This window comes from Electrona antarctica (assembly GCF_951216825.1).
Source record: "Electrona antarctica genome assembly, chromosome: 20".
Classification (NCBI taxonomy): domain Eukaryota; kingdom Metazoa; phylum Chordata; class Actinopteri; order Myctophiformes; family Myctophidae; genus Electrona; species Electrona antarctica.
This window is the reverse complement of record NC_136801.1, coordinates 9,511,487-9,532,665: the sequence shown is the minus strand read 5'-3', so window position 1 is coordinate 9,532,665 and position 21,179 is coordinate 9,511,487. Positions and strand designations below refer to the sequence as shown.

The window sequence follows — 21,179 nt, the reverse complement described above, 5'->3', positions numbered from 1 at the left end:
AGGTTAAAAACCCTATAGCCAGGCTGTACGTGGACAGCACGCCACTGTACCTGCAACCATAGGTGGAAGGTTAAAAACCCTATAGCCAGGCTGTACGTGGACAGCACGCCACTGTACCTGCAACCATAGGTGGAAGGTTAAAAACCCTATAGCCAGGCTGTACGTGGACAGCACGCCAATGTACCTGCAACCACAGGTGGAAGGTTAAAAACCCTATAGCCAGGCTGTACACGGACAGCACACCACTGTACCTGCAATCACAGGTGGAAGGTTAAAAACCCTATAGCCAGGCCGTATGCAGACAGCACGCCACTGTACCTGCAACCACAAGAAGGTTAAAAACCCTATAGCCAGGCCATACGCTGACAGCACACATTCAATGTACCTGCAACCAGTCACAGTGGAAGGAAGAACTCTTTTTTGACGGGCGCTAGCCCGTTTGTGTGTGAACACAAACATTGAAGACAAAAGTGAGGACGCAAATTGTGATAGGCCAGAATGAGATGATGTTCAGTATGAAGACGTATGTTAAGAGCGTCCCTCACTTAACACGGGTGTGATCTTTTTTAAAAACCCTATATATATTACAGTGGTTCTCAGCCTGTGGGCCCATTGGTGGGCTGTGAGGATATCGCAAGTGGGCCCCCAAATAATTGGCAACATTACAATTGTATTGATTTAATTACCATTATGTGCTTGAGTAAATGTACTTAGTTAATTTCCACAATTGCATGGAACAAAAACAAAGTGCAGATAACGGACAGTTAGCAAGCGCGCACACACACGCACGCAGACTCAGAGAGAGCAAGCACACAACCAAGCACCCCGCCCACCCTGCACGCAGAGAGTTTCTCTCTCTGCAAGAGTATTTCCAGCCACCTGTCAGTGATATATCACTGAACAACAGGGCCAATACAACATGCAACATGTCATATTTGGCAGCATTAGGCGTTATAACTCCAGCCAAGCACACACTGGGGGCTCGTTTTCACGCTCTGTTCAGCTGAATTCAACACCTGTCATGTTCCTTCTCAGACAGACATACAGTACAGTTGTACAGAACATGTTGTACTGTACACGCATGCAGACCCCTATTTATGAATGAACACAGTCTTCACTCCCATTCACACATACAGTACAGTTCAGTACAGTACATGTTGTACTGTACATGCAGATGCAGAATGCAGCCCCTTATGAATGACCACAGTATTCATTCCCATTCACACGTACAGTTCAATACAGTACATTTTGTACTGTACGTGCATGATGCAGCCACTTACTTATGAATGAACACGGTCTTCATCCCCAGGGCCCGCGCAATAGCACACGCATGCTGTCCACCTGCTCCCCCGAAACACGCCAACACATGCTGGGCCGTGTCGTGTCCCTTGGCCTGCAGGGAGACACGGTGGGAACGACAGGGAAGGACAGAAGATGACGAGAGTGAGTTGAGAGCAGTGGTTTTCAAATTCTGTGGCAAGCGTTGTTGTACCAAAATGTCTCTTCACAGAATGTTTGCCTATTGTGACATGCCCACCCTAATAGAGCCTAGGGTTCAAGAGGTTAAGACCAGTTTTGTATGAAAAGGATAGCGCACGCACATCCCGTGGCCCAGGTGCAAGACAAGCAGCAGTATCACAAAAATAAGTAGTGTGCTCAATGGAAATTCTGCAAAAAGATCCACTGTTAACGTTACGATTAATCAGCTCTACATCAGGACATACTATACATACGTATAGTATGTCCTGATGAAGATCTGATTGATGGAAACGTTGACGCAATCAAATACAGCTGAGCTTTTTGCAGCATTTCCAGTGTGCAGACTAAGGTCACATTCCCACCTAATACTTCGGTAGACTCGATGCGAATGGGCGGAGCAGTTGGGATTCTTGCATATTTAATTTGCTGCGGTTTGCCTTCACACTGTCATCCGCAGCAATTGGAAACGCAGCAGGGGGGACCTTTATCAATGTGTTCCATTCATATCTCTCTCTCTCTCTCTCTCTCTCTCTCTCTCTCTACAAGTTTATCGAGATGAAAGTCCCTACTCCCCAGTCCCCACACAGTGACAGCACTCCATGTTTACGGCACGCACAGACAGACAGAATATTGTCTGTGCAGTGTTTTTATGTGTTTCCTTAAGCAATTGATTAATGTACTCGTCCTCATTTCGATCAGGGCTAAAGTCTCCTCATTCGACCACGTCTATCCACGGTAACGGGACATCTTTGCACTGTGTAAAATATGCCTTTTCCGTCTCCAACTGTGTTCAGCTCCTCACCCGCCACATCGTTTGCTTCATTTCCTTTATTTGCTGCAGATTGCATTCCCACCTGCACCGAATCGAAATCAAGTGCGATTGGAAGCGAAGCGAAACCCCGTTTTGGGTGGAGTAGAATGCGGTTCTTTGCGGCGCATTAGGATTCGAATGATGCTTCACACCTGCCAAACGAAGCGAACTTTCGGACAATGCGCAGCAGGATTCGTTTTAATCACAGTAAAGCTTTCTGGTGTGAATGTGACCTAAGACACATACTGCTATTAGGCGTGAATCAATCCCTATTTTGGCCATGTCATTAGAGGCAAAATGTTTCATTTAAAAGATTTTCAGAAATATTGAAAATACAAGTTTGCAGCCCCATCCAAAACCCAACCTGTGTCAGAGCTCTGATTGGCCTGCACATGGCCTCGTTAGCAACACGGACGAATCCCATGGCAACCTCCTCCACACTCATCTCTGATCGGCTGCCTGCATCTTTGCTTTTGTGCGAGTGGCCAGCCCCATTGGTGTTAGCCTGAAATGAAAGAATGAATTAATTAATGAAAGAATAAAATAATTAATGACCGACCATAATATTAACACTGTATGTAAAATCGTACAATTGCTGCAATCCTGTACATATTTGTATTACTTCTATGCTAAATTAAATAAGCCATGCATCAGAAATACTGTACATCATGGCAGCCAGCTTTGTATTTACAGTAGGTAGGTATGCCTAACACATTTTGGTACCTCTGATTGTTTCGAGGACAGTAAGTTGATCTCCTGGGTAAGAAGGCGGAAGTGCTTCATGGTTTCCTCCAGCGACAGGGGTTCATTCTCTCCGGGCCCAAAGATTCGAGGGAAGAAGGAAGGGAGAAGCCTCCCCAGGGCTAAGTTAGCATCTGTCACAGTCAGGGGGCCACCTAGAAGAATCGTGCACAAAACATGGAACTAGAGTTCGAGACAGATTTGAAAATGAATCTGGAGTTAGGCCGGTTTGAAGCTTTTCCCTAGCAAGACCAGATTATCCCTCCAAAGAGAGAGGGGTACATGAAGCTGCCTCTGTCCAGATTCTAAATGTTAATTGATTTTAATCTGATAAAGTGGTAGAAATTAACCACCGCAAGAGTGCACACATTTGTACGCTTGCAGAGTTATGGGGTCTGTGGCCCCATAACTGTGGCCCCAATACATATCAAATTGGGGGTCCTTGAAATTAAAAAAGAAATACATTAACTAAACTAAAAAATGTGTACAAGCAAAGAAGCAGTTTGTTTGTGTGACACAAACAAAGGATTATGTGAGGAAGTGAGAGAAGGTCTGTCACCTTTTCTGTAGCAGGCAGGACCGGGATGAGCACCTGCAGACTCTGGGCCCACCACATATAACCCAGACCTGAAACACAGCAAACACAATGAGAGAGAGACATTTACAGACAAAGACTAAGAAAGAAGCAAAAACGGTAATCATATAATCTTATATTTATTTATTTATTATTTTATTTGGAAAAAGCAGTACAGTATAGACAGCATTTCTATTTATACAAAGGACACAAGTGCAATTCCCAGGTTTGTTTTTTTCACCCCTCTTCCCTCCCTCCCCCCTCATCCCCCCTCCAAGTGGCTCCATCTCCAATGTTTCTGTATAATCCTTGCTTTCTTCAGATGGACTACATATGGCATCAATTCAACGCTTAACAGGGGAAACAGGGCAATATCGCTTCAGAGTGTACATTTCAGGAGAAAAAGAAGAAAGAGTGATCATATAATCTTATCTATCTATATACTAAACGGAATCTCTGTGTGTGTCAGTCCATCTGTCACACAACATTTGGCCCTGGCATAACTCGGACAGTGGAGGTCTGCACATTTAAATTGGGATTATGTTTTCAGTCACCCAGAGTGTGTCTGTCTGTGGCTTATCTTGCAAATCTCTACAACAATCAGCTCATATCTAATCACATTAACTGACCATAGACCTTCTTAGACCAGTGTTTCTCAAACATAGGGCTGCTACCAAAAATACGTTGCGGAGCCGTTTCATTGGGTCACCAATGAAACCAACCACCCAGTGAGGCCTCGTCTCATTTTGACCTTCGTAGGTCGACCCTCATAATCACCCCCCGTGCACTAACCTGAAGAAGAGGCGTGAACCTCCGCCAGCTGCCACAGTGTTGATGTCCAGCTGGGGGGCTTGCAGTGTCACCCCTGCTGTGGTGGCCTCAAACACATGCTCATACTGGCCCGCGTAGCGACTCACGTCGGTGGAAGTACCTGGAGGTGAACCAGAGAGTCAGGGAAAAGGAATATCTGGACTTTGATAGCAAAATCTATACCTGTATTACGTATAAAATGCAGGATTGTCCGATCTTATGAACCTTTTTCTCTATAACCACCCTTTGAATATCTACAACAAGTAAGACGCACGAACGCGGGAAGCGAACGCAGCTCGTAAATTTCAATAACAGCAATTAGAATAAATGACGTACTTTAAGGGTTTTTTTTAAGTTCTTTTTTTAAGTTAAGTTTTTTTTGTGTATGTGTGCGTGCGTGTGTTTTTTTTTGTAAAAGTTTTTTTTTTAGTTAAGTTGTGTGTGTGTGTGTGTGTTTTTTTTGTGTGTGATACAGCTGCGCCCTCTGGTGGTGGGCGGGTGGTGTTACAGCGTGACACACACACAGACAGACAGACACACACACACACAGACATGTTCTGCTAGGTCTCATAGTTAGTGCTCACTGCGTTCGCAATCACTGCGTTCGCAACTACTCTTTGAAGGATACTGGTTCGATTTCATTTGTCCATGCTGAGTAGTGTGGGGTTTTGGGGCAGTCAAGGTTCACATTACATTCCTATAAGAGTGTTCTGTGCGTGTAATAATATCCATTGTTTTTCTTCTCACCGCCCATGTCGAAGCCAATGACGGGCCTCTTGTTCGTCTGGCTGTAGGAGGTGAGTGCATAACCCACCACACCCCCTGCTGGGCCAGAGAGGACGGCCCGAGAGCCGCAGAACTGCTCCATGGGAGTCAGCCCCCCGTCGGACTGCATGAAGAGCACATCAACATCCTGGCAAGAGAGAGAGGGGGGAGAGAGGTGGTTATTTCACTGTAAAGAAAAGTGTGTTAACCAAGTGGTGGGGTGGGTTCGGCCACGGGCCCTCTAAGATATGAATGGATTTACTAGTAAGTGGTAACACAGACATATCTGCGTAAAAACCCACAGCACACACACCTTCAGGGCACCCTTGAAGCCGGCGGAGAAGCCTTTCAAGTACTGCCGGATCTTTGGGGTGAGATAGGCGTCGGCACACACCGTGTAGCCACGTGGCACTGCCCGCACCATGGGCATGACCTCACTGGACAGAGACACCTGGGTGAACCCCAGGCGACGTGCCAGGGAACCCACCGCTTTCTCATGGGTAGACCACCTGAGACAGAGAGAGAAAAGAAAGAGAGAGAGACAGAGTGAGTACATAGCACATTGGGAGAAGCAGACATGATTATGTTAAGTCTGACATGCAGCTGTTACAGTAATGTATCTTCATTGTTAGCTTACAGACAGCGCTGTGTGTCAGGGGTATTGTTTATTTTAAAGCAGTGATTCTCAAGAGTTTTTTTTACTTTTTATTTTTCAGCTATTCAAATAGCGGATTTACAACCTCACAATCATTCTATGTCTCATATCTTATTGTCACGTCATTTATCCAGCACTATATGTATTCCCTGTCTGTGTATTAAACTTGGTGAACTTGTAGCGTGATACTGTCTCTGTGTTGCGTTCTTGTTCTCCCAGGCCTGCCGGCTTTCCCAAGGAATACTTCAACTGAATTGTCACACACCACTCAGCCTGAGCCAGACCGAGGGTCTTCTGGAGATCACAACACTTGACATGAAAATATTTGACAACCCGTGCATTAGACAAGTGAATTAACACCCCCAATATTGATGTGCAGAATTGGCCCAAGGCAAAGACAAACAGAATGAAGGAAACCATCATGATTAAAGTGACTCTGATAAAGGTGCATGTACTGACGTGTATGAGTGCAGCAGCAGAACAGCCACACTAGTGATGCCACGCGACAGAACTCCTCTCAAGTCTTCCTCAACCTGCTCCAAATCCAACTCCCTCCACACCTCCAGAGAATCCCCCGTACTGCCTGGGGACCAACAGTAGGTGTGTGTACACGTTAGAGAAAAAATGCACAGTAGTGAAAACCGTAGAGAAAAACAAATAAACAAAACTTCCTGGCAGATTTACAGTGAACAGAGAGACAGGAAAGGCAGGGGAAAGACATTATTAAAGAGCCTCAGGTCGAATTTGAACCGAGGTCAGCTAAGGGAAGGAATACGCTAAACTGTATAGCCTTATGTGGTACACGCTATTACTCTGTGATCCATGGTGTCTGCGTATGTCAATATAGATTTAATTTATTTTACTGTATAACTTTTCATCTGTAGTCTGTGGCTAGTGTGACCCTGGACAGGCAGTGGCTCAGGGGGGGTAGAGTGGCCGGTAGAGCTCCTCCAGAGTTGGTGTCGAAAGTGTCCTTGAGCAAGACGCTAAACCCCTAATTGCTCCCGAATCCCGATGTGCAGGTTGGTGCCTTGCGTGGTTTCATCCACCATCGGTGTATTAATGTGTGTGTGAATGTAATGCACAGCACAATCTATGTAAAGCACTTTGGATAAAAACACTATATAAATGCACAATTTACACTAAGATAGGGCCTTAACACTTTGTGGGGGACATACAGCCATATCCTGTTCTAAACGGCTCAGCCTTCAGGCGCACTATAAAACTAGATAAAGTGCCCCTCTTCTTACGCCTTGGATGGCAATTGGATGATTTGAGGCATTTTGTTCCAAAAATAATATCCAAAATTGTGTTTTTCAAAAGACGGCCTCCTGGTGGCGCTATAACAGGCCATTCTGGAAATTTGGGTCAGAGGTTTATCGTTGGCATCCAGGGAGTGTGCATGCAAAATTTGGCACCGACTGGGTTAACAGTGCCGGAGATTAGCTGGTAACAGACGGACGGACGCACACACTCACAAACGGACTCACGGACAGAGTGCAAAACATACTCTCTCCCCATGCCTTCGGCCTGGTGGAGACAAAAATGCTATCATAGCCACTAAAGATATAAATATACACCAATTAATTTCACATAATTTGATCGTGATACCTGTAACAATGCGCTTGGGCTCCTTCCTAGGCAGCTGGCAGCCATCTTGTCTGAGAACGACTCGCTCGTCCACCTCAATGACCTCATCGTACAGAACCTCAGGCATTGACACCTCCTGCATGCACGCACGCACGCCGCACACACACACACACACACACACACACACACGCACACACACACACACACACACACACACACACACACACAGTGCAAAAAACGTTATTTATCCCTTAGAGGAAATTCCTGTGGCAGGCAAAGTAACAAAAGCACACAATGAATGACAATAGTGGTAGGAAGTGTTGTTGCCTGTTGAAAAAAGCCTTAGGTGCATTTAAGCCGTGCAAAGATTGCAGATCTACAAGCAGATCTACGTGTCACAGCGTATAATTGACATATCATCGAGGGAAAACTCCACTACATCACTCCACTACATCAGACATAAGGATAAGCTTGTTTATCACCACCAAGATACCCATGTACCTGTCTAGATACTTCCTTAATGTTAACGAAGTCCACACCCACAACACCAGAGGGAGTGCAACGAACCATGTACAACCCAGATTCGGCACAAACAAGGGACTAAATTCTTTTCGCTCCTATGCCACCAAAATGTGGAACGCCCTACCAACTGTCATTAAGACATGCGAATCCCTTGACTCCTTCAAAACCGCTCTCAAAGGGCACCTACGGATGGCTGCAATTCGAAACTGGCCCCCGTAAAATCTGAATCCCCCCCCCCCCCGCCCCCCCCTTTTTTCCCCTCACTGTATATATTTCTTTTCCCTTTTTACCTCCTTTTTGATGAATTCTTTTTTGATGAATTCCTGTTCTGTCTATAGAAGTGTCTATTTGTACGTCTCTAAATGTTTTGATGATTTGAACATGGTGGACCCTGTTGGAAACAAGTGTAATGCTTAATTGGGTCGTCCACTCACAGTTAACAGCCTTTGTATTGAGTTTGTGCTTGAAATGTACTGTAATTCTGCAAACTGTTAATAAATTCTTCAATCAATCAATCAATCAATCTAATGCCTCAATGACGTTGTTGATGTTTACTAACACTTATCTCTCATAGTAATAAAAAGCAGTGGCAATTATTATCTTGTGTCAGTCCCTCAAACTGATGACCAGACTGTACTGAAAATGAGCAATTTATGAGGGTTACCTTTCATTAGTTTGACAATTGGTTTTAAACATGTTTTGTAAACCCTTTTTGCAAAATACCTTAAAGTTTAAGGTATAACAGCATTATAAGAGGATAATAACGATGCATTTCAAAGATCAGTGTAAGAACACTGTAGTTAACTTATTTTAGGTTGCTTTGCATAAGAATCAGGGGTGTCTGTGGTGTCGCCTGGGATTGATAAGTGACTAGTAAAACCATTAATGGAACACTGGGCTGGGGGCAAACTCCACACCTGAAGCCTCCATTCATTCCCTAAGGTCACATTCCCACCTAATAGAGAGTATGCACATGCATGATTTTCCCATCAGGACACGCCCCCCTCATCTAGACTGAGTGGCAAAACATTGAGCAGCATTGAGTGTTTGGAAGCGCTCGTTGGAAATCACTCACTCAACCGTCCTGCGTACCACCCGTTTCTAAATGTCACATAATGCAGGAGGCAGCAAAATGTTGTGTTATTGAAAACAAGCACTTCCAAACTCTGACACTTAGAAAAATAATCAAATGCAGGGCATTTCTTGACAGAAAGTAGCTCATAACGTTTCTATGGTGGATTTTTATGAAACAAAAACTTTGCAGATAGAAAGAGGATAATTCAAGCTTTTCGTACAGCTGCAATGTTGGTGAGTTTAACATTGTTTAATGCAATCAGACAGGACTTTTCTGTTTGGATGAATGGGCTGTCAAGGCCAGAAAGTAGTTTTTTGCCACTCAGTGGGCGTTCCCGCATAACTTCCAGGTACGATGATGTCACACGCATACCCTCTATACTTCGGTAGACTCGATGTGAATGGGCGGAGTAGTTGGGATTCTTGCATATTTAATTTGCTGCGGTTTGCCTTCACACTGTCATCCGCAGCAATTGGAAACGCAGCAGGGGGGACCTTTATCAATGTGTTCCATTCATAAACTAGCCTACACAGTGAAATCTATGGTGATAAAATTATACTCATAACGTGCATGTCACATGCAGCATGTGTCGTGCAGTCTGGGACTGGACCCCCTCTCTCTCTCTCACACACACACTATACGCAGTACGCACGCAGCCACGCACTGTTCTTTTGGGCATGGAGGCACAGCGCTGAGCGCACTGATATAACAGACAGCAGCGCAAAATGTTAACAAGTTTATCGAGATGAAAGTCCCTACTCCCCAGTCCCCACACAGTGACACCACTCCATGTTTACGGCACGCACAGACAGACAGAATATTCTGTAGGCTATACACTGCAGTGTTTTTATGCGTTTCCTTAAGCAATTGATTAATGTACTCGTCCACATTTCGATCAGGGCTAAAGTCTCCTCATTCGACCACGTCTATCCACGGTAACAGGACATTTTTGCCCTGCGTAAAATATGCCTTCTCCATCTCCAACTGTGTTCAGCTCCTCACCCGCCACATTGTTTGCTTCATTTCCTTTATTTGCTGTGGATTGCATTCCCACCTGCACCGAATCGAAATCAAGTGTGATTGGAAGCGAAGCGAAACCCCCGTTTTTGGGCGGAGTAGAATGCGGTTCTTTGCTGCGCATTAGGATTCGAATGAGCCTTCACACCTGCCAAACGAAGCGAACCTTCGGACAATGTGCAGCAGGATTAGTTTTAATCGCAGTAAAGCTTTCTGGTGTGAATGTGACCTAAGACACAATGAGGTCCCTCATTGCGTCTCAGCTACTAAAGAATAGCATACATGATCCCAAAACACTATGTGGCTAGGATATGGCATGTTGTTGTTATTGGTGGTGTTGATATTGTTGTGTGTGTCTGTGCATGCGTGCATGCATCTGTGTAATATTCATGCTGCATAGTTGGACGCCAAAAAATTCAACAACAGTTGCAGTACTTGGAAACCGGCACGTTTTGGCCGGAAAAGGCCGAAACGTGTCGGTCTCTTATTAAAGTTCTACAGTACTGCATTTGTTGCTTAAATGTACAGTATGTCCTCCAGTTTTCCCCGAACCACTAGTATTTTACATTCCTTTAATAACACGGAATCTGAACCTGAACAGTACTGCACCCATTGTAATGAGCCATTTCTATGGAAGAATTTCATCTACTATACAATTCTCTGATTAACTCTTTATATGGGTGTTTAGATAAGGAAAGTGCCATTATTGGACTGGGCCTTTAAGCAGTTGAGTGCCAGGCTGTTATTGAATGAAGTCAGACACAAATTCACTGTTCAGGTTCAGATTCCGGGTGCAGCACGTAGTTCAGACAAGTCATTGATCAGACAAATGAAAACCCACCTCATCTCCAAACCTAACCATAACAGCAAGCACGGGAGCAGACGCTAGTCCGACATGCGGATGAATGTCGGACTAATGCCTGTCTGAAAAGCGTCCACCTCCCCATTACAATAGCTATTTGTTTCAACACAGTGAGACATTTTCCCACTGTTGCAGTGACATACTGTAGCTTGTGATACCTTGAGGGCTGAACCCATTGTCACAGGCAGTGATAATAACACAATGTTCAGTATTTGTAAATGTTGGCATTCAATTCCCTATTTTCGTTCAGGGAAACAGCCTAAAAAGAAGACATTCTCTCTCACATTCATCACGACAAGAGAAAACATTTGAACCATTGGCTCACACAAAAGGCTTTCACATCAGAGGACTTTTATTGTTCCCTTGTCTGTACTGTGGCTCCACTTCCAAGTGACAGGCCAATGTCAACAGAGCAAATCTCCCACCTCAGGCTACTACAGGCTATTGCACTATACTGTTTAAATTACTTTTACATTTACAATTCATAGAAAATATGGAAAAGTCTCGTGAAATGGCTTTGGCAAGTTAAGGACTTGAGCCCTATGAAAATATTGCATCATTCATGAAACGACTTGTGATCTTATAGATCTAGTATATTTTAAATACTAGAACGGTGCCTAACGATTCTCGAGTTACGTGGATTACACACAGACAGACATACATAGACAGACAGACAGACAGACAGACAGAGACTGAGTGCATTCATAGATAGATAATATTTAGAATATTTAAAATATTATTATATATTTAGAGGCTATCATCGTACCCGTAAAGTGTACGATGATAGCCTCTAAATATATAATAATATTACTTTATATTTGGAATATATTACTTATTACCTTTAAAGTAATATATTGTATTACATATTACTGTTTGAGCAAGAGTAATACATTAATATTACTTAAACTTTATTGGCCATGCACCCCGTTACCTCCTGACCTATAGCTGACGCACCCCCCAGCGCTATGGCTTTTTAATATGATTATGGCAAATAAATACAGAATGTCACTGCACTGAGAGACATGCAGCTGCTGTTGCAGCTGCTCTATACAGTTGTATAGAGGGGTGTATACATCCCTAGAGGGGTGTATACATCCGTATACATCTGTATATATATATGTGTATACATCTGAGTATAGAGCAGCTGGTTTACCGGACAGTGGTTTACCGGGTTTTGCCGTTTGTGCTGCTAAATAACACCGTAAAACCGTCATTACCCTTTTCATGTCACGCATCCTAGAGGGCGTTCGCGCACCACAAGGGGTGCACGCGCCACAGTTTGGGAACCCCTGGACGTAGACCTACAGTACCCCATCCTACTCAGCTAATGGACAGTTAACACAGGAGTTAAATGTATTCCTTCAATTCATGGAAGCCAATAAATAATGTGATGACAAATTATAGAAAATAAGTAATTCTTTAACTTCTGCAACTTCTAATGTCACAAGACAACTAGACAGACAGACAGAAAGTAATGCAGGAAGTATAATGCAGTATGATTGATAATATATTACTGTTTTTTACTGTTAAGTAATGTATTATATTACGCGTTACCGCATTTTGGTAACATATTACGTAATATATTGCATTATGTAATGCGCATTACCCAGTATGTAATTACCCAGTAAGTTACCCAGTAAGTTATACGGGAACGCCTACTGAGTGGCAAAAAAATACTTTCTGGCCTTGACAGTCCATTCATCGAAACGTAAAAGTCCTATCTGATTGAATTAAACAATGTTAAACATTGCAGAGTATCTGCAAAGTTTGTGTTTCCTAAAAATCCACCATAGACATGCTATGCGCTACTTTCTGTCAAGAAATTGCGTGCAAGTGATTATTGTCAGAGTTTGGAAGTGTTTTCAATAACGCAACGTCCTGCTGCCGCCTGCCTTATGTGCAATTTAGAAACGTAAACAATGACTGCCTCACTGTAAATTGTGCAGAAACAATGCTGCTTCAAGCCACAGAAGTAGGACTGGTTGAGTGATTTCCAACGAGTGCTTCCAAACTCTGTCAGGGGGGTGTGTCTTGGTGGAAAAGTGATGCATGATGTGCATACTCTCTATAAGTGAAGAGAGATGAAAGTATTACTGACCAAATCGAACAGCTTGGGTCTGGCCTGTGTGCCAATATGCAGCAGGTCCTTGAAGCCCTTGGTGACCAGGAGAGCAGTCCTTTCTCCCTCCCTCTCCAGGAGCGCATTGGTCGCCACCGTGGTGCCCATCCTGATCCAGCCAATCAGAGAGGTGTCCACGGGCTGGTCACGGGGAAAGACCTGTCCGGTTTCCTGTCAAGACAGACAAACACACACACACACACACTTTAACAAGCAAATACAAAAGTATGATTATGCATGACACACGCGCACACGCGCACGCACACACGCACCAGTCCTATCTTTCTCATAAGTTGTTTGCACTCTATTAAAAAGCATGACCTTGCCATGCATAGCATTTAATGAAGAGACTTTGTTAAAGGAACGAATTCGTTCATGGTCACGGCAATGAATCGGGTCTTATGAACGAGTCGCTCGCGACCATCACTGCATCATCACTGCAGCCTTAGCCTAGTTTGCCTATAGCTAAGCACGGCCCTGCCTGAATGAGCATGTGACAGACAAATAAAATGTCTTGAAGTGACTATAGATATTTTATTTTCAATAGTCACTAAAAAAAACTGATATTTTATTTTCAATAGACACTCAAAAAAACTTTGCCGTTGGCACAAACGTGGCCACTTATGCCCAATTTCTAAAACTTTTATTTTATATATTTTTGAAATAAAAGAAGAATAAAAGAAAAATAACATTTTTAAAACATTTTCACCATTTATGTCTGTATGACATGCCCAGAATGCTGGTTAGCAATTAAGTGCAGAAACAAAAGGTGGAAGAAATGTGAATAAGAGACCAGAATGTTTAGGTTCAATGTGAAAGGGGTGGCAATTTCCATTCCCTGGAGTGGAACCCCCAAATGACACCCCTGTCCCTCCCTACCTGCTCCAGGACTCTGCGGATTCCCTCCGTGGGGGCATCCCTGTAGTTCTGAGGGTCTCGGGACAGCAGTTTCAGAACTCTCTCTCGACCATCTGGCAGTCTGGCGAACACATCGGTGAACGTTCCACCACGGTCAATAGCAAAGTCAAATTTCCCCTTTGTCTCAGCCATATGGAACAGGGAAGAAAACAAGCTGTTCCTGGGTCTGTGTCAAGTTCTGAAACATAAAAGAGACAGAGGAGAAAGTAAACAATGACCGCCTCACTGTAAATTCTGCAGAAACAATGCTGATCAAACGTAGCCTACATTGACAAATAATCCAACTCATTCAGTCCTCAACACTGCTAATGCATAGGTGAACCTTGAAGAAAGCTGCACATTTTCCTTCACTGAATTCTTTGCTTTTGGCCGAATGACATGCGAAACATACAATATAAGAAACACAGCTGAATGTGAACGTACTAGCAGTAATAACATGGTACTCCAAGCCTCCAAGCATGCAGGCTTCCACTCAAAGCCTTCCCGAACAGATAGACTACGACATTACAAGTTACAACTAGTAACTACGCGTGACATAACAGACTGTTGAGTGAGAGTTCACAGCCCTTTCAGGATGTACATGCAACGTTTCCAACGTTTAGTTCTAGCTGTGCATGCACGCAGTGTGAACTAAACTGCACATGCCGAACAGAAACAGACACCTGCTAGCCGTCTTACCTTCTCTGTTGCAGCGAGTTGAGATCTGCTAATCTGACTGTATGTGTGTTCACACTTCACAGTACACCGCGATTGAGAAATCCTCTTCTCCCGGACCCTCTAGCCTGGATCCAGCCCAAAGACCCCGCCCACTCTCTGAGTGGACTGAGTCTCAGCTACAGTCTGATAATCAGGCTACGGACCCTCCCTCTTAGCCGTAGTAGCCCGGCTAGTGTCCGTCCTTCCGCCGTCGTGTTTTATTACGGCGGGCACTGGGCAGGCTATCCGTCGCCTAAATGTTGCTGCGCGTCTGTTTGTGTATTTACGGTACACGCTCTGTGTAGCCAGTGGAGCCTAGCCTGGTTAATAAACCAGACCGAATCAGCCGTTGGCAAAAAAAAGTTGTGATATTAGTCTGGCTTATTAGCCAGGCTAAGTGGAGCCTAGAGTGGAGCCAGGATACCAAAGGCTCTCTCTGTCACATGATTGATTGAACACTTGGATAACACAAAAAGCCCTGAGGCCCAGGGCTTGATTCCATTGTAGTTCTGTGTATTCAATTTATCAAGATCAAGATGTATGGGGATTATTAAACAAAAAGGTCCACTTTACTTGACCCAAATGAACTAAAAATTCTGAAAAAGGTGCAATAGCCTACAATGCAATGCATGTGTACAGAGAATAACTTGACTGAGGAGTAATCTCTTGTCTTGGCAAAAGGTGTTGCAAAAGGTTTTGTGTTAAAATGTAAAACTTTAGGAGGAAAGATCATTGGGAACGGAATTATGTAGCTATATGTATGATACACCCCTGAGGTTAACAATAAAGGGTATGTGCATGCATAAAATGAATGGGAGATAGAGTGGCAAAGTGACTTGGCAAAGTGAGTTTAACATTGTTTAATGCAATAAGATATAGGAATTTTCTGTTTGGATGTATGGGCTGTCAAGGCCAGAAAGTAGTTTTTGCCAGTTAGTAGGCGTTTCCGCATAACTTCCAGGTATGATGATGATGTCACGCACATATATACCCTCTCAGACTAGATTAGAGCCAGCAAGGCTAAGTGTGTGAGAGATTTTGTTTGGTTTAAAAAATATTTGTCAAATCTGTCAAATATGTAGGCAAATTACATCCTGCACACAATTCACCCTTTGTCAAGTCTTGCCGTGGTTGTGCCCTCTTCGCACCCATTGGTTGCCGTTTCGTGGTTGGACAAAAATCCTCTCTCTCCATCCACTACCATTGGTCAAATGTTTTTCAGTTGCTTCATATTGATATTCTGTGCATTCAATTCGTATTTTAAACTTGGTGTCAGTAAAAAGGAACATCACAGATGCAGCATGGTGACTGGGCATATCATGTTTGTTTTTAGTTTTTTCCAAAAAAAGATGTTTTAGCAAATTCAATATAAACAAGGCGGAACCAGGTCGGAACATGGCAAAAGATGCTGCTGGTTAGTCAGTCAGGGACCAATCAGAAGGCTGACAAAGGGTCAAAACGCTGAACTCTGACTGGGAGATAGTGGGTTATTACTCCGAGTCTAATGATCATAACAATGTCCTGAGGTGAAAAGGAGAAAACAAACAAAATCTGTTGGAAATGTTAGTTTGATTTGATGTGGTGTCAAACTTAAACATATTATGTTGATGTGGCACACACTATCGAGAAAATGAAAACATGGCATTTCATGTCAAAAAGGTTTCAGTCCCCTAACATAGATCATGCATTGCTTTCTCTAATAAGGCACACATCATCAAGCCAGGTTGGAACACGCATGTTACTGCATGCAGGGTTCTATAGGCACACACAGAGGGTATGTTCTGAAAAGCTTGTGTTCGAAAACACACAAAAATGATGAGAGCAGTCTCTATGGCTGAAAAGTTACTTTGTAATAATGATAGACTTTTGGATTGGATTGGAGCTTTGAACAGGGGCTAAACATTTCTATCATAGAGATAGTTTAGTTTCAGATCGAATCACTACAGAGCACCTCAAGTTTGCAAGCCCAAATGTTCGTCTTGGCATTTATTTTTATTTTTTATGTTTTTTTGTGGCTTTTGCCTTTATTTTATATTTTTTATGGAGGGACAGACAGTAGGCTGACAGGAAATGGGGAGAGAGATGGGGGGATGACATGCAGTAAGGGCCGTCGAGATCGGGAGTCGAACCCGCAGCACACTGCCAGGCTGGTTTACCAGCCAAGGTGCCTGGACCGCTGAGCCACGGCCCAGGCCCTTGCCATTTGTTTTACTGGGTTATATGACTCATGGTATGTTGCCAGTTGTCTGTTACTATTGTTCCTGTCATCAAGGTTCAAGCTGGCATGGCTGAGAGCCTGGATAATGATATACTGCTAGGCCAATTGCACTAGCCAATGTGGTACTACTGTATCTAAAGTCCTGAAAATAATTCTCTTATAGTTTGTTCATATATTGATACCACAACCAGCTTGGTTCAATGCTAAGCATACTGATTTGAGTATCTATGCCTTGAAGGAAGTAGCTGAAATGTATAAAAGATGTGAAAAATGTTTTGAGTTAAATCACCAAAACATGTTTACGAAATTAAGTCAAAGGGGCGTGCCTGACAGCATTGTTGGTATACTGGTATCAACTCAACTCAAATGTATTGTCACATCACAAGGTATAAAACCATAGGTGAAATACAATTATTTGTCGTACAAGGTCCAGCCAGCAGTTAAAGAAAGAAAGAATGAGTGCATAGCTAAAAAAGAGCAGTGGGATCAGGCCGTAAAAATAGCAGCAGATGTAATAACATAAGGTGTATGGTTCAAAGGAAAATATACATTTAAGAAGCAGCAGATGTAATAACAAACGTTACAGAGTATATAAGTGCCAGTGCAGCTGGGTTCAACAGCTGCTGAATAGATTGATTAATAGGTCAAACGGGTCAAACATGATGGGCAGGGTGGGGTGGGGTGCACATGTGCGACTGTGGCTCAGGAGGTAGAGCAGGTCGTCCAATGATCCATGGGTCGGCGGTTCGAATCCCGGCTCCTCCTGTCTACATGTCGAAGTGTCCTTGGGCAAGACACTGAACGCCAAATTGCTCCCGATGTGCTGGTTGGTACCTTGCATGGCTTCCGCCGCAATCGGTGTATGAATGGGTGAATGTAATGCACAATCCATGTAAAGCGCCTTGGATAAAGGCGCTATATAAATGCACCATTTACCATGTCTTCCAAACGTCCCTCACTACATTTTAGCACATACTTCTCTCCCTGACCAACAATCAGCCTACAACACTGACTAGCAATGGAGAGGAAAAAATAAAAAGTTTGTCGTGGGGAGGACAACCAGTGTCTGTATAAAACAAAATATATGAGGCACTACATTACAGATGGTTTGATGATATTAACTATGCAGATATGTTGGTTGTCCATGTCTGTTATCTAAGATTTGTTTGGATTGACCATGTTAAGAATGTTATTTAAATATGTTGCTTTGACAGATGGTAGGTTCAGGTTGTATGTGTTCCTGGCTGGTTCAAGGTTGAACTTTATTGTTACATCTTGTGTACAGGTACATAAGAGTAAAACTTATTTTGGTTTGGCTTCCTTCAGACAGTGCAGCAGCATAGACAATAACAGTAGAATAGTAATAAAAAACGTAAAGAAATCACACCCGTGTGAAGTGAGTGGTGCAACTCCGTGTGGGGGTTCCCGGGGGGTTCCAGACCCACAGGAACGCACCCAGGGTGCCGGCCCGGTTCCGGCGAGCCGCCCCGCGTCCGAAACGGTTGAGAAATGACAGTTACCGTGTGCCGGTCCCTCTACTGTACCCTCTACTGTACTGGCACACCCGAAATCATCATATATACAGTTAATATGTGTGTGTTTGTGTGTGCGTTAGGTTGCGCACAGGTGGTGAAAAACAACCATGCTGTTTTCGTGCTCATACCCAGCCAGGCACCCACCCAGCCAGCCAGCCAGCTACCCACACACATAGCTCCGTAAGGGAGTGGTTGCACCACTCAAAAATATTAAAAAAGGGAGAGTGCAAAAAAGAGAAAGGAGAGAAATTAAGCTGAATTGGAGAATATATTTGAAATCATGCCTGAAATATTTGAAACTCATGTACAATTATGCCCCCTTGTGGCTCTATGTGGTGTGACACCAGGAGAAAACACCTACATTTAAACAACATGCCATGGCTTTTGTAACTTTACTTGAAAACAACATTTAGCTTCAATTATACAATTTACAAGCAAACAATTAAATATGAAATACACAAACTGAACTATTGTTTAGCATTTAATTAAGCCCCATTGCATTTAGTTTTAAAAAAAATTGTCCTTTAATACGACACATTGTGAGATGGTAGATCTTTGATTTTATTGTATTTTTTAGAATTAACCATTTAAAAAGGTTAATCAGTCGCAAAAAAAGCAATTACTGGCCCATATATCAGCCAAACTGATACATCAGTCGGGCTCTAGACAAAATACCACATTAGTACAATTAAAGTACACGAGACATCAATGTTGTAAACACAAAAGGGATTTATTGACAATTAAGGCACAATGGTATATCATCAACTCTGAGCTTATATTTTACAAACAAGTAGCATGAGCTATTCATGGCTTCTCAGGTAAAGGCAGTAGTAGTGTCGTCAAGAGCATAAGTTATATGTTATATAAATGTAATCACCTTATAGGGTATTTACTAGTGCACACCCATTTCATTTGTTAAGTTATTGCCATTCAGTGCGTTTACTTGCAGTGTTCTGGATATGACCTCATATCCAGGTTGAGGTCATATTCAGGATATTTCCAATCGCAAGAATCCCTTTATAATGGCCTGGGATATTTATATTATTCCCAAATATTATGTCGAAGACGATAACAACTTAACATTAAATGTGTTTTTTTACATGATTTAGGTTTATTCTCTGCTTTCACTTAACCGGAATATGAGCTTATCCCAAGCTGTTGTTAAAGGACCACTTCACCACTTTTCAACTTCTCTTCCTATAATTGGTCCTAACTAATAGTCATGATAAAATACCACCATTTTTTCCTACTAAGTCTGTGTCTCATAGGAGGGCTGTGGGCAGTTCAGAAACCCGTCCACCAGTGACATCATCGATGGTGAATCCAAGCTAATAGAAACGGCAGGCTTTCATTTCCTGAAAAGTTGCAATGCAAAAGTTGAAGCCATCGTTCTCACGATAATAAAAATCTAAATATATTTTATAAAAATCTTGTTTAAAAAAAAATCTGCCTAATGATGATGTCACTGGTGGACGGGTGTCCGAACTGCCCAAAGCCCTCCTATGAGACAGAGGGCCCTATTATGCGTGTCTTAAGTACCAGGTCTTATGACTTAACTTAAGACCTGGAGGCGTGGTCAATGCTGTTTGGCCACTCAGAATAGCCAAATGGCATTGATCACGCCTCCAGGTCTTAAGTTAAGTAATAAGACCTGGTACTTAAGACACGCATAATAGGGCCCACAGACTGAGTAGGAAAAAATGGTGGTGTTTTACCATGAACATTAGTGAGGACCAATTATATGAAGAGATGTTGAAAAGTGGTGAAGTGGTCCTTTAATGTCATTACACATTATGCCAGTTTTTAAAAGTCTGAATTTCCCAAATAGTAACAGAATACCGAGAGGCATGCAAATGCAGCCTTTGAACTATTTCGATGTTGCACCACCTACGTAGTCAGCAGTATGACCACGTCCTCAATGACCTCACACAGTATAACTCAGTGTCAATTTGATTCTAAAGGGCAGTGATGTAAATAGGTTTTCAATGTAATGGGCCCTTGGACCCAGGGGTGGTCTTTTAGAAGGGTCCCAGGGACATTTTAGTCCTAGTCCTACTTTAAACCATTTTGACCCGAGATCAGATTCTAAAAATGTCTCAAAAGCTGTTTCTATGTCAGTCGATTTTTCAAAAATAGCAGACCTACAAGCTCGTAGCGCGCCACTCGGTGGCGCGCTATGAGCTTGTAGATCGGCTATTTTTCAATAGCTAAAGCATAACATAATGCTAACACCAAAAGGGGTTCCCGCCCAAAATGGGTTAATGACATTACAGTACAGTACAGTACTGCATCCCAGGAGCCCCGGAGGGTGACATCATGAGATTGTATTCTTTCTTAATTTAGTGAGTCTAAGGATGCAGGATGCAGGCTATTTGCATCACTGAAAGGGTGATTTATACTTAGTTGTTTGCCGGTGTCACACGTTGAAAATATAGCCGATATACAAGCTCACAACACGTTGCGGATGCGACACATTGTGAGCTTGTAGATAAAGTTATTTATGGTGCGTGACAGGGTGCATATTGCCATGTGTGAATCAGTAATAATAGTGTAGGTCAATGTTTATACTCTCAGAGGTAAATCCCAAATCTAGATTTTAATGTGTAAACAACTGGTTACCATTAAGAACTATATTGCTTATCGTGTCAGTAATAAATAGTAATAAACAGGTTGAGAATAAGAGGCACTCGTTTCTACCTTTGACAAAAGGTATATGCACACACGCACATCAAGCCTGCATGCATGCATGCCATGACACAAAGACACGCAACCTTTGGCTATCAATATGTCCA

At 43.0% G+C, this 21,179-nt stretch overlaps 1 protein-coding gene across 2 annotated transcripts in view; it reads right to left on the bottom strand.

Annotated features, from left to right (window-relative positions):
- oplah (5-oxoprolinase, ATP-hydrolysing) overlaps positions 1-14,790 on the bottom strand; it is a 33,599-nt gene extending 18,809 nt beyond the window's left edge. Inside the window, exons 1-12 of one of the 2 annotated variants that reach the window (XM_079489666.1) lie at positions 14,601-14,790; positions 13,900-14,098; positions 13,000-13,191; positions 7,447-7,561; positions 6,295-6,418; positions 5,494-5,689; positions 5,163-5,328; positions 4,398-4,536; positions 3,591-3,658; positions 3,014-3,186; positions 2,655-2,795; positions 1,281-1,393 (exon numbers count right to left, since the gene is read on the bottom strand). In XM_079489666.1, the coding sequence (XP_079345792.1) occupies positions 1,281-1,393; positions 2,655-2,795; positions 3,014-3,186; positions 3,591-3,658; positions 4,398-4,536; positions 5,163-5,328; positions 5,494-5,689; positions 6,295-6,418; positions 7,447-7,561; positions 13,000-13,191; positions 13,900-14,070 (1,598 nt within the window). In that variant the 5' untranslated portion in view covers positions 14,071-14,098; positions 14,601-14,790. Of the gene's footprint in view, positions 1-1,280; positions 1,394-2,654; positions 2,796-3,013; positions 3,187-3,590; positions 3,659-4,397; positions 4,537-5,162; positions 5,329-5,493; positions 5,690-6,294; positions 6,419-7,446; positions 7,562-12,999; positions 13,192-13,899; positions 14,117-14,600 lie in introns of both variants that reach the window. The other variant, XM_079489665.1, reaches the window with a different exon arrangement.
- Between the last annotated feature and the right edge of the window lie 6,389 nt (positions 14,791-21,179).